At 42.1% G+C, this 16406-nt stretch overlaps 1 protein-coding gene across 5 annotated transcripts in view; it reads left to right on the top strand.

The window, feature by feature from the left end:
- Positions 1-583: 583 nt before the first annotated feature.
- The window catches only part of LOC147029495 (uncharacterized), a 174708-nt gene continuing 158885 nt past the window's right edge, over positions 584-16406 (top strand). The window contains exons 1-4 of one of the 5 annotated variants that reach the window (XM_085871949.1): positions 585-658; positions 9505-9559; positions 12521-12588; positions 14799-14873. In XM_085871949.1, coding sequence (XP_085728075.1) covers positions 12531-12588; positions 14799-14873 — 133 coding nt within the window. In that variant the 5' untranslated portion in view covers positions 585-658; positions 9505-9559; positions 12521-12530. Of the gene's footprint in view, positions 659-740; positions 760-9504; positions 9560-12514; positions 12589-14798; positions 14874-16406 lie in introns of those variants that run through there. The other 4 variants (XM_085871950.1, XM_085871951.1, XM_085871952.1 and 1 more) reach the window with 4 other exon arrangements.

The following is a 16406-nucleotide window of genomic DNA, read 5'->3' as shown; positions in this document are numbered from 1 at the left end:
GACCCTGGAGACGTTTTAAAACCTTAAGACCCTCTGGACCTCCAAGATGTTTTAAACCACTTAGACCCATTAGGTCCTTTAAGACCCTATAGACCCCGATACATCCTTTAGAACCCTTGGACATCCAAGATCTTTGAGATCCACTTCGACCCTTTTAGAACCCTGAAGACCCCGAGACTCCTTTCTACCCTTGAGATATTCACACCGTTTAATACCCTGAGAACCATTTGACCTTTCGACCCTTTTTAGACGTTTTCAGACTTAAAGAATTCTAACCTTTTTGACCATAAATTACACCATTTAGACCCCTTTAGAGGCTTAGACCATTTCACCTTCACACATTTACAACTAGACCATTTGGACCTTTCGTCGAGTACATCTTTCCATTTATTTGCCACACAAAATACACCACACAAAACAGGTCCAAGCGAAGGTCGACAATCTCCGATTGACTCTTTCTTGTCCTGTTATTGTTTTTTTTTCTCCACATTCCAGGTTCACGTCGAATCTGTTTCGGCGAAATCGTCGATGTGCTCATTTTGTAAACGTGTGACGAATCGGTGATTCGTGCTCGCCTCAGCTTGCCCCGCCCACTCGATTCCACCAATCACCCTTCACTTCGAGCTCCCGTCAGCAAAGCTTCCCGACGACGTTTCGGGTACGTCTTTTGTTTTGTCGTTGGGGGTTTTTTTTTACGTCATGATGGTTTCTTCGAGTTCGTCACGATGTATCGTTGTTAATTTGCTTTCCTTGTCGAACGTGCGTGCCTGTTACACCGTGAAAACCTTCTTTCCCATTCTTATGAACATTTGTTTTCCTGCTTTGACTTACAGGCCTGTTGGGGGTGAAGCTGCACTGTTTGGGTTAAACTCGGGTGGAGATTTTCTTTGATTCACTTTTAGTTAATCTTATTGAACGTTTTTTGATCTGTGTTTGTGAATTTTTTTTTGTACATTTCCATGTCCCCCCCCCCGGCTCTATTGTTTTGTTCTTCATGACTTTTTATAAAACGAATGACGACCCTATTTGACGTCATTGATTGAGGCCCTCAGATCGGGAAGCTGAATATGATTTGATGAGTGATACTTGTACAGATGGTGATTTCCTTATTTTACTCGCTTGTTTATTTTTCTGTGTAATGACGAGGTGTCACCGTCGATCAGTGGTTCCCAAACTTTGTTCAGGCGACTCTTTTGCGTCCGGCAAGTCTGTGTGTGTCGCACCGCCCCTTGTACGTAATAAATAAATAAATACAGAATGGATAACTCAGGTACATTAAAGGCCCGGTCACACCTTGACGTTTTAGCCAGCGTATAGCAACGTATCAAAATGTATATAAAACGCTGGCGTACGCTGAACTATTGATGTTATTTTTTAATTTTTGGGTGTATAATAACGTGTTGGACGTATGCATAACGTATTAGTAACGTACACAGAACGTTTTAATCACATAGATAACTTATACCAACGAATGCTGAGCGTGTTGTCGGCGTTCACAACCTATGCCCAACGATAGTCTTATGCTTATGCATAGCGCGGCAGCGTATCGCCGACGCTATTAATAGGCTGCGGCTCGACGATTCAAATCATAACCGCACTAGACATTGAAGTGTCAAGCCGCTGTCACACCTTGACGTTTTAGCCAGCGTATGTCGACGTATGAAAAATTTGCCGAACCAAGCTGGCACACGTCGAATACGTTATGGGTAAGTTTTGTCTACGTTAAGAGCACGCTGGCATACGTCGTCATATGCCGAGTACGTCGAGAAATTTTAAGCATGTTGAAAATTTCTCGACGTACTCAGCGTATGACACACGTTCCGCATACGCTGGCATAAGTTGTAGGCACGCTACGCGATCGTTGACACACGTCGACACACGTTACTTTTACATTACTCATAAGTTGAAACACGTCGAGGTAATGGTTAAGGCCCGGTCACACCTTGACGTTTTAGCCAACGTATGCCGATTTTTGAATTTTTTTTCTAAAACGCTGTCACACGTTGAATACGTTATGGGTAAGTTTTGATAACATTGAGAGCACGCTGAAAAACACTGCCATACGTTGTTGCACGTTGGCTTTAAACGTTGTACTTTTTGGTTGTCCTCAAATTTTTTCATGCTTGAAATGTCACGACGTATGCCGGCGTATGACTCACACGTTCCGCTACGCTGGCCACAAGTTGTATGCACGGTCTGCGATCGTTGACAGACGTCAACACATGCTACTTGTAAGTTAATCATAAGTTGAGACACGCCGAGGTAATGTTTAGCGTACCCGAAACATATTTCTAACCTATGATTAACGTGTTGTTGGCACGTTACGCGATCGTTGCCACACATCAACAGACGTTACTTTTAAGTTACTCATAGGCTGAAAGACGTCGGTATAATGGATCGTCCTTGCGTCAGCGTCCACGGCCACGGCCAGGACACTTATTTGCAGCATTCTTCAAACTTTTCTTCGGCATGACGAGGATGTTCACACTTCGATGTCTAGCTTGGCTATGATTCCAATTGTCCATCGGCAGCGTCTATTTAAAATAGTCGAGTTTGAGCGTTTTAACACGTTCAGAAGAAACGCTTCAAATTTCAAAACCCCAGCGTCAAAAAACAAAGGCGTGTGACAGCAATTTAAATCGTTCATTGTAAACAATGAAAATAGCTGAGTGGTACCGTTTAAAAGTCGTTGAGTGTAAAAAAAATCCAATTGTTGAGCGCAAGCGTCTACTTTCAATAGTGGAGATGCAGCCATTTAAATCGTTGAGTTTATCATTTAAATCGTTGAGTTTATCATTTAAATCGTTAAATCGTTAAACGCAAGGACGATCCATCATAACCCACACCCTCCCCCTCACACTTACCTACTACTGCCAACATGAACAAACTACTACTAATACTAATACTGATACTGATACTGATACTGTTACTGCTGACATGGACATCGACTCAAAAAGGACTTGAAAACACTGTTGGGTTCCCCTTTTATGAGCAGCATTTTTATATACCAATTCCCAAAACCGTTGGGAACACGTCTTGATATGGCAGTTGTAAGCCAGAAACACGTTAATTTTTTTTTTGTCGACCGGAAGACGTCATTGGAATACGTCTACATACGTCGATGTGTGTTGGGACTACGTAAAGAATTGGTTCAAAGCACGTCAAACATAAGTTAGAAATAAGTTTCGCATAAAAAAGACATTACCGCGACGTGTTTCGACTTATGAGTAGCTTATAAGTAGCGTTTGTGGACGTGTGTAAGCGTCCACATATCGTGTGTAAAACTTATCCCCATTGCATGCGGAACGTGTGTCGTACGTCGTAAAATTTTGAACATGTTTAAAATTTCTTGACGTACTCTACTTACTACGACGTATGATAGCGTACTTTAGCGTTCTACTCACGTATACCAAACTTACTCATACCGTATTTGACGTGCCCCAACGTTTTAGACACATTTTTCTTAGGTCGGCATACGCTGGCAAGATCGCCAAGGTGTGACCGCGATGTTGTCACTTCCATTTCTACGGCAGTTATGATTCGAATCGTTGTGCGTCAGCCTTTTAATAGGCTACGTCACGACATCGTCGGCGATGCGTGCAACGCGCTATGCCTAAGTTAGACTATCGTTGGGCATCGGTTGTGTAGGCCGACAACAGGTTCAGCATTCGTTGGTATAAGTTATCTATAACACAACGAAACATTCTGTGTCCGTTACCAATGCGTTATACATAAGACCAAGTCGCTATGAATACGTCCGAATCTTTAAAAAAAAAACATCAAAAGTTCAACGTAAGCCAGCGTTTTAGATACATTTTAATACGTTGCCATCGCTGGCTAAAACGTCAAGGTGTGACCGGGCCTTTAGCGTCAGTGTTCCATACTCCCTGTTTTTTTGGGGTTTTTTTTTATTCGCTATGACGCTGATGTTGACACTTCGATTTCTAGTGCGGTTATGATTTAAATCGTTGAGCGGCAGCCTATTAAATATATTATGATATTATAACCGCACTAGAAATTGAAGTGTCAACATCACCGTCATAACGAAGAAAGAAAAAACAAAACGGGGAGTCTGGAACACTGACGCTAACCATTACCTTGACGTGTTTCAACTTATGAGTAACGTACAAGTAACGTGTGTCGACGTGTGTCAACGATCGCATAACGTGCCTACAACTTATGGCCAGCGTATGCGGAACGTGTGAGTCATACGCTGGCATACGTCCAAAAATTTCAAGCATGGAAAATTTGTCTAACCGCTCGGCGTACTACGACGTATGCCACCGTACTACGACGTATGCCACCGTACTACGACGTATGCCAGCGTGCTCTTAACGTATACAAACTTACCCATAACGTATTCGATGTGTGCCAGCGTTTTAGCCAAATTTTTCATACGCCAGGCATACGCTGGTTAAATCGTCAAGGTGTGACAGGGCCTTTACATCAAGCCAGTTTTTGGGTTTTCATGCTTGTTCTGAAAGGATGGAGAATGTACTCTCACATGTGAAGGTTGATGGAAACTCTGGGTCATTTCAGCCACTGTTGTGTATTCTCCTGGAGCGAAACACCATCATTTGCTTGGAAGTGACATTGAAGGAACATCTCAGATGAATGTGTGGAAGTGACAATGGGAAACTTAGAACAAGATAAAACGTTAGAGAGAAGGGACATGAGTTATGGCTGAGTTGGGATGCCCATGGACAGGGGAGAGTCTGTGAAATGGGGAGTGTATCTGAATGGCAAAGGTGGAAAAAGGAGAGGAAGTGCAAGGAAAATTTGGATGGACTCCATCAAGGATGACACACGTCCAGTAGATTTTAGTGCGACATTGGACAGGCAGGCTTTGAGGACATTTAAATAGCCCTACTCCATGTGAGGCTTTAGAGGAAGAAGAAGAGCATGCAAAATAAAGGATTAAATTTTCAACATTTACCTTATGAACCCTGAGCTCCTTGGACTTCCGGCTCAGGTATATAGAGATTTGAATAGTGGATGGGAAACTGGCCACTCGGGTAGATGTAGATTTGAATAGTGGATGGGAAACCGGCCACTTGGGTATATAGAGATTTGAATAGTGGACGGGAAACCGGCCACTCAGGTATATGGAGATTTGAATAGTGGATGGGAAACCGGCCACTTAGGTATATGGAGATTTGAATAGTGGACGGGAAACCGGCCACTCAGGTATATGGAGATTTGAATAGTGGATGGGAAACCGGCCACTCAGGTATAAGGAGATTTGAATAGTGGATGGGAAACCGGCCACTTAGGTATATGGAGATTTGAATAGCGGATGGTAAACCGGCCACTCAGGTATACGGAGATTTGAATAGTGGATGGGAAACCGGCCACTCAGGTATATGGAGATTTGAATAGTGGACGGGAAACCGGCCACTTAGGTATATGGAGATTTGAATAGTGGATGGGAAACCGGCCATTCAGGTATATGGAGATTTGAATAGTGGATGGGAAACCGGCCACTCAGGTATATGGAGATTTGAATAGTGGATGGGAAACCGGCCACTCAGGTATACGGAGATTTGAATAGTGGATGGGAAACCGGCCACTTAGGTATATGGAGATTTGAATAGCGGATGGTAAACCGGCCACTCAGGTATACGGAGATTTGAATAGTGGATGGGAAACCGGCCACTTAGGTATATGAAGATTTGAATAGTGGACGGGAAACCGGCCACTCAGGTATAAGGAGATTTGAATAGTGGATGGGAAACCGGCTACTTAGGTATATGGAGATTTGAATAGCGGATGGTAAACCGGCCACTCAGGTATATGGAGATTTGAATAGCGGATGGGAAACCGGCCACTCAGGTATACGGAGATTTGAATAGTGGACGGGAAACCGGCCACTCAGGTATATGGAGATTTGAATAGTGGATGGGAAACCGGCCACTCTGGTATATGGAGATTTGAATAGCGGATGGTAAACCGGCCACTCAGGTATACGGAGATTTGAATAGCGGATGGTAAACTGGCCACTTAGGTATATGGAGATTTGAATAGCGGATGGGAAACCGGCCACTCAGGTATACGGAGATTTGAATAGCGGATGGGAAACCAGCCACTCAGGTATATGGAGATTTGAATAGCGGATGGGAAACCGGCCACTCGGGTAGATGGAGATTTGAATAGTGGATGGGAAACTGGCCACTTGGGTATATGGAGATTTGAATCGCGGATGGTAAACCGGCCACTCAGGTGTATGGAGATTTGAATAGTGGATGGGAAACCGCCCACTCAGGTATATGGAGATTTGAATAGCGGATGGTAAACCGGCCACTCAGGTATACGGAGATTTGAATAGCGGATGGTAAACTGGCCACTTAGGTATATGGAGATTTGAATAGCGGATGGGAAACCGGCCACTCAGGTATACGGAGATTTGAATAGCGGATGGTAAACTGGCCACTTAGGTATATGGAGATTTGAATAGCGGATGGGAAACCGGCCACTCAGGTATACGGAGATTTGAATAGCGGATGGGAAACCAGCCACCCAGGTATACGGAGATTTGAATAGCGGATGGGAAACCAGCCACTCAGGTATATGGAGATTTGAATAGCGGATGGGAAACCGGCCACTCGGGTAGATGGAGATTTGAATAGTGGATGGGAAACTGGCCACTTGGGTATATGGAGATTTGAATCGCGGATGGTAAACCGGCCACTCAGGTGTATGGAGATTTGAATAGTGGATGGGAAACCGCCCACTCAGGTATATGGAGATTTGAATAGCGGATGGTAAACCGGCCACTCAGGTATACGGAGATTTGAATAGCGGATGGTAAACTGGCCACTTAGGTATATGGAGATTTGAATAGCGGATGGGAAACCGGCCACTCAGGTATACGGAGATTTGAATAGCGGATGGGAAACCGGCCACTCAGGTATATGGAGATTTGAATAGCGGATGGGAAACCGGCCAATTAGGTATATGGAGATTTGAATAGTGGACGGGAAACCGGCCACTCAGGTATATGGAGATTTGAATAGTGGATGGGAAACCGGCCACTCAGGTATAAGGAGATTTGAATAGTGGATGGGAAACCGCCCACTCAGGTATATGGAGATTTGAATAGCAGATGGTAAACTGGCCACTCGGGTATACTCTACCGGTCAAAAGTTTTAGAACACCCTCATTTTTCCAGTTTTTATTGAAATTTAAGCAGTTTAATGTTTCAGTGTACTCTGAAATTAAAGCATAGAACAAATAAACAATTTCAGATAACAAGTAAATCATGGAATCGTTTTGTTGAACAAAATTTAATCTAAATTTTTGACTCCTCAAAGTAGCCACCTTTTGCAGATATAACAGCCGAACATACTCGTGGCATTCTTTCTGCAATGGAAATCAAATATTGTTCGGAAAGTTCTTCCAATCACTGTTGCAGAAGTTGCCACAAATGTGTTGCACTTGTAGGTTGTTTTGCTTTCACCCTTCTGTCCAGTTCATCCCAAACCAGCTCGATGGAGTTTAAGTTTGGAGACTGTGCTGGCCATTCCATGATTTGAAGCCTACCGTCTTGTTCTGTTTTAAGGTAGTTCTGACATAGCCTGGAGGTATGTTTTGGGTCGTTATCTTGCTGTAGGATGAACCCCTGACCAACTAGGCGTAGACCAGAGGGTATGGCATGGCGCTGCATAATGCTGCGGTAGCCCTTTTGGTTCAGGGTGTTAGTCACTCTGTGCAAGTCGCCAACTCTGGATCCAGCAAAAGAGCCCCAGATCATCACGCTTCCTCTTCCATGTTTGACAGTTGGTGTCACACACTGAGGAACCATCCTTTCGCCCACTCGACGGCGTACAAAAACCCTGCGTGATGAACCGAAGATTTCAAATTTTGATTAATCGGTCCATAAGACCTTCTTCCAGTTTTCAGTATTCCACTGGCGATGCTTCATGGCCCAGACAAGCCTCTTTTTCTTATTTTGCCATCTTAGCAATGGCTTTCTTACTGCCACTCGACCTGTCAAACCTGCAGCTCGAAGTCTTCTCTTCACAGTTGAAACTGAGACTTCCTTACTTCGACCAGTGTTAAGCTGTGCTTGAAGCTGCTATCCTGTGAGCCGCCGATCACGCAAGCTGTTGACTCAAGAAACTTGTCTTCTGATTGTGGTGGGGCTTTGGGTCTGTCAGACCTCTTCCTGTCAGAGTTTTCTCCAATTTCAAGTGCCTTTTGATGGTGGAGGAAAGTGTACTCATTGACACCTGAGCTTCTTTGCAATTTCTCTGAAGGAAAGACCTACACTTTTATGGGTTAAAATGGTCTGTTTGTCTTTCTTTGTTAATTGTCTTTTTCTCGCCATTATGATAGCAATATAGTACTTCCTGCAGTGTAATATTGTCCAAATAATGCTTCAGAGGGCATAGCCACACAGTCTGTTCCAACACTGCTTTTATACAGACAGAGGGTTTGTAACTAATCAACAAAACTTGGGACACCTGTAGGAATTGTTTGCATCAACTTTCAAGGCTTAATTTACTTCCATTGCTGCAGAACAGCTACAGTTGCTAACCCATTACTTGTTCCCTGAAAAGGGTCTTTTTTAACAACTCTGAAATTTACGTTATTTTTCAGTTTCTGGTAACCTAATCTTTTTTTTTTAACCTCTGGCAGTTTACCGCTTAGCTTTGTACCATTTCAGGTTATTCACTGGACTTTCAGTAAAATCTCAGTAAAACTGAAAAATGGGGGTGTTCTAAAACGTTTGACCGGTAGAGTATGGAGATTTGAATAGCGGATGGTAAACCAGCCGCTCAGGTTTATGGAGATTTGAATAGTGGCTGGTAATACGGCTGTGAAGGTATATGGAGGTTTGAATAGTGGATGGTAAACCGGCCGCTCGGGTATATGGAGGTTTGAATAGTGGATGGTAAACCGGCCGCTCAGTTTCAATGGGTTGAAGTTAATGCACGAAAACACCAAATGCAGTCTGCTTATCTCAGGAATGCAAAGTTATATGAAGCTTCAAGTTTGTTCCTACATTTAGCGAGCAGGCTGAAAATACTGTTCAGTTATCCCCCAAAACACATCTTAAATCATCATGAGATTGACGCAAAGTCCTCAGTTGCTGTATGTTGATTTAAAAATATATATCGGCTTTTGTCTTTTGTTGCAACACGTGGAAAAAAAACCAATCATAACTTCCCCATTACAAACAAGTATAAAATTTCAATAAGGAAACCTAAATATACTAAATAGGAACTCGATATCTGTGATCACAAAGCGATGTCCAAGGGAAAGCCTTACCCGAATGGGGAGGCTTACCCTCGGCCCGCAATCCAGTGATTTTCATGCTTTCTATTCGTATTCACTTTTCTGCAAAACACAATGATTTCTCACACCTGCTAAAGGGTGTCCCATGATTTTCTTTTTGGAGATTCCATTTAGTTAAAACTATTTTCTGTTCCTATGTCCAATACACCTCCTTCCAGTTTAAGATTTGTGTTGACTAATTTATTTATTTATTTATTATTCGTTCAGGCAATGTGACGCGTACAACAGCACGTGCATCATTTGATTTCCTGTTACTCTGTAGGTGAGCACCCTTCAACTCGATCATCTCTGTCTCTCATTATCCTTTATTTACTTTTCCTTTATGTCGTTATTATTTTAATTATCATATCCTAATCCTGCTTGTGTGAGGTTTTGCAGAGCATTAAGTTGTGTGCTGTTCAACACTCACACATTTTGAACTTTCAATACCTGTTTTGGAGCTTTTTATTATAAAAGTTTTAGGGCTGGCTCACTCAACAGCAAGTTTTTAAGCACTGAAGTTGGATTTGTTTTTGGGTCTTGCACTGCCATTTTACATTATATAATGCGAACCATAGTGTCTGTCTGTCCGTTCATCTGTCTCCCGTTTCTGGCGGCTACTTCCCTTGCTGCGTTTGAAAAGCTGCGTGCGCAGACAAAGCTCAACGTTCATCCAGAAGAAGACGCGTGATCCCAAACAAGATACATTTTATCCCAAGAGAGCGTGATCCTTGCTATAATTCACAGACCTGTGTTTGTGTTTGTTTGTTTGCTGTGCTACTTCTCCTACAGTTCTGTGCTGATTACATCCAAACTTGCTACAGAGGATCAGCATGACCACAATTAATGTATTAGGTGTGTTTTTATCTTTGCCTGTGGTCTTGGGAGGGGAGGGAAGAGGAGGGGGAAATGCAAATTCTCGATGTAAATGTGTATCGTGTAGCGCCACCGCCAGGTGGGTATTACAAGTCTCCACCATTTACAGTGTGGTGTTTCTGTCCCCATGTTTTCCACTGCAGTGAGGTGTTTTGAATTGTAAGCTGTAGGTATGTTTTTGCTTCATGCACGTAACCCAGGTTATTATTTTTTGCCGAGGCATAGCTGGTAGTTGCCTATACACCGCCCAAATAAAGGTATGCATCAGAAGAACGTGTTGCATACATGGAACAAGATCGCCTGTACGGTGGGTACTCTGCTAGTAAACTTCAAAAGTCCAAAATAAACTTAAATTAAATACTCTGTGGACTCGATGACTTAATTTTTTGGAGTTTGAGCGTCTGCTCTGGGTCGAGGGAGGTTGGCGGATCAAACTATGACCAAGTCATTAGTTATATCAATTAAACTAATAATGTTGTATGTCGTTTCCTTGCTTGACACTCAACATTTAAGAAGGATAGAGCATCGACAAGCTGTCATAGGTTGGCAAACATTATGCAGGCTTGATGGGCCGAATGGTCTCTTTCTGTGTTAAAGTTCCTTGGAAGGAAAGTATGCCTGGTGTTGGCTTCATGGTTAGGGTGGTGGGCTTGGGATCCGAGGATCCTGAGTTCAAATCCTGCTCGGCTGTTGAATTAATACCAGGTGGGGTTGACTCTGCCTGTCATCCTTCTGAGGTGGGCAAAAATGAGTGCCAACTTGCTGGTATACTGTGTCAGAGTGGCGACCCGTCCAGGATTGTGCTCAATAGCCAAGGAGACTGCTTAGGCAGCACCAACGCTCTGCACAGAGTATGGTCCCAATGGATGGATGGATGGATGGAAGGAACGTCCTCTATAATTATTTATTGCGAACTGTGGGGTCTGTCTGTGTGTTCATCTGTCTCCCGTTTCCGGCGGCCACTTCCCACGCTGCGTTTGAAAAGCTTCTGATTGATTATTTTGCATTTTCATTTCACTTTTATTGATGCAATATAGTCAGTCAGTTTATTGTCCCTTCCAGTAATCTTTAAAATCAACATGAACATCTGGATGAAAGTAGATTTCATGCAGATATTCATGGAGAAACACAATTTATAATAGCGATATTTTGCCCTCTTTTTCGACAAATCCGGCCTCCGCAGCCCGATGTTGCACCACCATTTCGCGGTGGGTGGATCAAGTAGCTCAGAGCTTTGGCTCTGAGTGAAATCAGGAGTGCAACACAATTAACTTTGTTGAAATCCTTGAAATAATTTCAATTGATGGATGAACTTTTTCCCATCACTGGGGACGGGTACTTTCACTCGTAATGCAATGATTTTCTGTCTAGTCAGTTGAATCAAGTTAGCCGAAATATTGCTCTTTGTGATGATGGGAAAATGTGGGAGTAAGTTTAGTTGCAAAGGCAAATTGGCACTTTTTCCCTCCCTGAAGAAGTTTGAATATATATATATATATATATATATATATATATATATATATATATATATATATATATATACATACATATATAATATGAGCCTGGTGTTGGCGCAGTGGTTAGGGCAGCGGCTTGGGATCCAAGAGGTCCTGAGTTTAAGCCCCGTTGGGCCACTGAATTAATACACCAGGGGGTTGACTCAGCCTGTCATCCTTCCGAGGTCGGCGAAATGAGTACCAGTATACTGGGCTGGTGTATACCCCGGTTAAAATAGGTGTACCATATCCCTGTGTCGTAAGAGGTGACCAGGGTTGCGTCAGGAAGGGCATCCGGCGTAAAACATGTGCCAAATCACTATGCGGATCATACGGATGATCCGCTGTGGCGACCCCAAACGGGAGCAGCCGAAAGAAGAAGAAGAAGATATATATATATATATATATATATATATATATATATATATATATATATATATATATATATATATATATATATATATATATCAACCTTCCCTTTATTGTTACATTTTCTCGCATCATTCCTACCTTGTTTTTATAGAGCAGTACAGATATTCTCTCTTGTTATGGAATTACTTTTTTCTTTAAAAGCATCCTGAATTCCATGTTTCACAGGCACACAGCTTATCATTTGTCTATTCCCTTATTTTGGCTGAATTTGATTTGCGAACAGCAATTTGGATTTGCTTTTCAATTTATTTTGTCTGCTCCCCTCTCCACCCCAACCCTTTTCTCCTCACCTTTTCTGAACTCTCATCTGTGGTGAGACTCTTCTCTTGCACTTGTAGATATGTAATAATGAAGGAATATGGACCAAACTTAGACATGTAATTTTTGTTGAAAAGTGACGTCGTTTATCTGTGTTGAGTATTTTTGTTTCACCTTTGCAGGAAACCAGTGATGGCTGTTAAAGATCGGCCTCAGTGCTTTTTTGACATTGCAATCAACAACATTCCAGGTAATTGTTCCATTTCATCTTGATTGATTGTCGCCATTTTTTTCACTCTTGTAATTGTCATTGGCTTGTGGACGGCTCCCACCCAAAACTGCAGTCGATCTCAGACGGGAACTGTACACGCGGGAGATTAACTCTGAGAATGACAAACCTTTAGGCTAAGTTTAACAAAGTGGCAAAATACCACTTGGTTATTAATTCTGGTAATTAGCCCAATGTAATCCCCCAGGGGTTCTCGATTAAAACTGAAACGGTTTACGCTGGAGCGAGCGAATGGTAAGCCAGCACACACATGCTTGAAGAATAAATAAATTATTTGATCAGCACAAGAAAAAGACCCACTCCTTTCACGTCATCAGACGTATAGGGCTACCGAGCCAGTTGATTTTTTTCCTTGGCAAGGTGCTACGATCCTGGATGGGTTTTCCACTCCAATGCAATATAATAGAATGTCCCTTTCTTCCCGGTAAGCCGGTACTAATTTTGCTGACCTCGGAAGGATGACGGGCTGAGTCAATCCACCTGCTATTTTAACAGCGTAATAGGGGCTCAAACTCAAGAGCCTAAGATATTAAGCCTGCCACCTTAACCATTAAGCCAATGTAAGACAGAATGTAAGATAGAACGTAAACCGAAACCCCGACACAATTACACAATGATAAATAAACACAGTACTCAAACAAAGTGAAACCAAATCTCCTTAAGGATTCGTACGCACAATGAGCATTTAGACAGAAACATATGAGTGATTGAAGAAGCAGGGCTGAAGCCTTGTTGGACTGGCTACAAACAGTGGCAGGAGTACGCAGGAAAGCTTGGGTGGCGGAATGTTCCCTCAGAGCATGTTCAGAGGTCATGGATAAAGGGACTGGAGCGACACCAAACTGCATGAAGTCCCAATGCCATAGTTAATCTGATACTCCTTTAAGCACCTGAGAGTGGCTTTCTAACGACAAAATAATTTTCCAGGTTACATTATATAGGCACTGCATGTACACATATATGTAAAGGAATCCAATACTGGTTTTGCATCTTTTTCTTATCAAAAAAGTCAGGGTGCAATGTTGTTATTTACCCCACCCTCAACCAAAAAAAAACAACTCTCAGTACAGATTCTGTATAAGACAATATTTGTATTCATGAACCTATGCAAACTGGCATATTTTCATGAGTTCCAATCCAATCAAAAATTGCCGAGATTTCCACGTCTTAATTTGCTTACATGTCGGAGAATTATTAAGTACTGTATAATAACATCGATTTGGATATACAATTTGGACTCTTGTTTTAACTTGTAAATTATAATACAATTACCATGTTAAAGTGTTCACTGGTCATCATTTTGATGTGATAAATAATTATCTTACATTGAACAGAAATAAATAGAGTAAAACTCACGTTTTCGGTTGGAGGATATTTGTTGAAAAAAGACCTGATGATGGAAGATTACAAATCATGAATTAATCAGCAAATTATCTTGCAGAGGAAACAAGATGGAAGATTAGGAGGCAAACCAACAAAGTGAGGGAATTTTGGGTAATCGAAAAGCAAGTATTGGTGGCCTGGGTCGTTGCAATACGATGTTATGACGTGATGGTAAATCAACAGCTTCCAAGAAAATCTGAAAATGGCACTTTTCTCCTCGGGTTCTTGTGTCACTCACGTTACTTGTCACTCACGTTACAAACTTAAGCCTCTTATATAAAATTATCTGCAAGCTCTACAGTTGAATTAAATTTATTTTAATGGACGACACAACTAGTCAGAGTAAAAATAACACGAACCTGGTTGAGCATCGGTGCATTTACAAGATAGATTAAAAACATGATCTTTTTGTCACTCACGTTACATGCAAAATACCAGTAAGATATCTGGCACTGCAGGGAATGTTTGGTGAAAGGTATATAAAATATCCTAAAATGTTAACATCTCTGTTATCAATATATTATACAATATGGTTGATTATACTTCAATGCTGGCTTGGAAAAGGTAAATTAATTGGAGGCATTCAAAATGTTGATTTTTTTTCGTCACCTAAATTTTAATTGCTATTCATGTGAAACTTATTGATTTGTGCCCCCAACATGTACACTATACAATAACAATCCTTAAATAATCACATTTGGATATTTGATTTTTTTTTTTTTTCGAGTCATGTCCCAATTTCCGTGCAATGACCCAAATGTGTTTCTGAGTTTGTTTTCTCTTCACAGCTGGAAGAATTGTGTTTGAGCTTTTCACCGACAAATGTTACAAAACATGTGAAAACTTCAGGTGCCTTTGCACAGGCAAGTATTTAGCAATTTCACTTAGTGTGGTTTTGGGGAGGTCAGGGATCTGAAAAATGTTCATTAACTGCAAATTTGTGCATTGTTTGAAGAAATGCCCCTCCACACCCCACAATGAATATTTTTTTATGGATTTATACATAACACACCAGTTGCCTGGTGTTGGCTTCGTGGTTGGGGTGGTGGCTTGGGATCCTCGGGTCCTGAGTTCGAGCCCCGGTTCCACTGAATTAACACCAGGGGGTTGATTCAGCCTGTCATCCTTCCGAGGTTGGCGAAATGAGCACCAGTATACTGGTAATAGGGGCACTGCATCAGCTGTATAGCTGCACCCCTAACCAATAATGCAACCAGCAGCCAAAAAGGCAGCACACGATTGGAACATAACATACCAGAATTTGTTTTTTTTATTAAGGGGAATGCATAACTCTTGAGGACATTAAAACTCAGGTCCTGACTTGTAACTTGAAGAGCCTTGCTATAATGATGGTCTTTCCCTTTCATATTCATGCTAAGAATGCCGCATGTTTCGTAGGTTGAAATGGACAAGAATTTAGGGATGCAGTGAAGTTTTCTTGTAATGCACAGACAAGTTCTGTGGACTCTTATCAAAATGTCATTATAGTTTGACTTCCCTCCCCCATCCTCTACCATGGGGGACGAGAGGTGTGGGTGGGGACCGTGGGTTGGGAGGTGTGGGGGTTGAATCGTGTAGTGTGGAGTGGGGAGGGGGGACCAGGCACACATTTCACAAGGTGTACATAGTATGACATAAACACACTTTTTGTGGTAACGGCTTCATGCAACTTGTGTTTTTAATCTGAAAATAACTGCAACTTTTCCAGGCTCAGGATTTCAGAGGATTGTAGTATGCAGCACGAGATAAAATGCACACTACGTGGCCATGGTTCTTGTTAAAAAAAAGCACTGCTTTGCAACAGTAAGAAAAAAAAAAATACTAGTTCTTTTAAAGAAAACACTGCTTTACAAAAGTAAATCAAATGCACACAGATTACTTTGAACTGGACATCGATCAAGCAAATGAAATGTGTGGGATGGGATTGTAATCGGGACAAGGGATTTGCTGGGAAAATAGGTGCTTTTCCATTGTACATTTATTTGTCCCTTGCTTTGTATCACTTAATGTGCCTTGCTTTTAGACTTGATGTACTTGTACCATCTCGTCTGCCAATTGTACCTGACCATCAGCACAAAGGCAAATACATAGAGCGGAGGGGTGGGAGAGTTCTGGGAAGGGGTAAACGAACATGGCAGAAGTAGGTTTGCAGGGGGTTTCAGACAGATGCAGGCTTTTCTGACACCTTGTTCACATTTTTACAGCCAAAATTCCAGCACACAAGTGTTGTAGCTTCGGGTCGTCTCAGTCGCCTGGTATGTATCCCAGTGGGTCGTTACAGCAGCGGCCATAACGGCCAGCTGGTTCAACCGTCCCGGGCCGGATTACGGATCTTTCCACTCTGATACCATGCTGGTGGGACTGTCAAATCCACCTAAGTTACATTAATTGGTCCC

The sequence above is a fragment of the Eptatretus burgeri genome, chromosome 3 (assembly GCF_056783735.1).
Source record: "Eptatretus burgeri isolate ZD-2024b chromosome 3, Ebu_testis_v1, whole genome shotgun sequence".
Classification (NCBI taxonomy): Eukaryota; Metazoa; Chordata; class Myxini; order Myxiniformes; family Myxinidae; genus Eptatretus; species Eptatretus burgeri.
The sequence above is the reverse complement of the archived record's forward strand: the minus strand, read 5'-3'. Positions and strand labels throughout refer to the sequence as shown.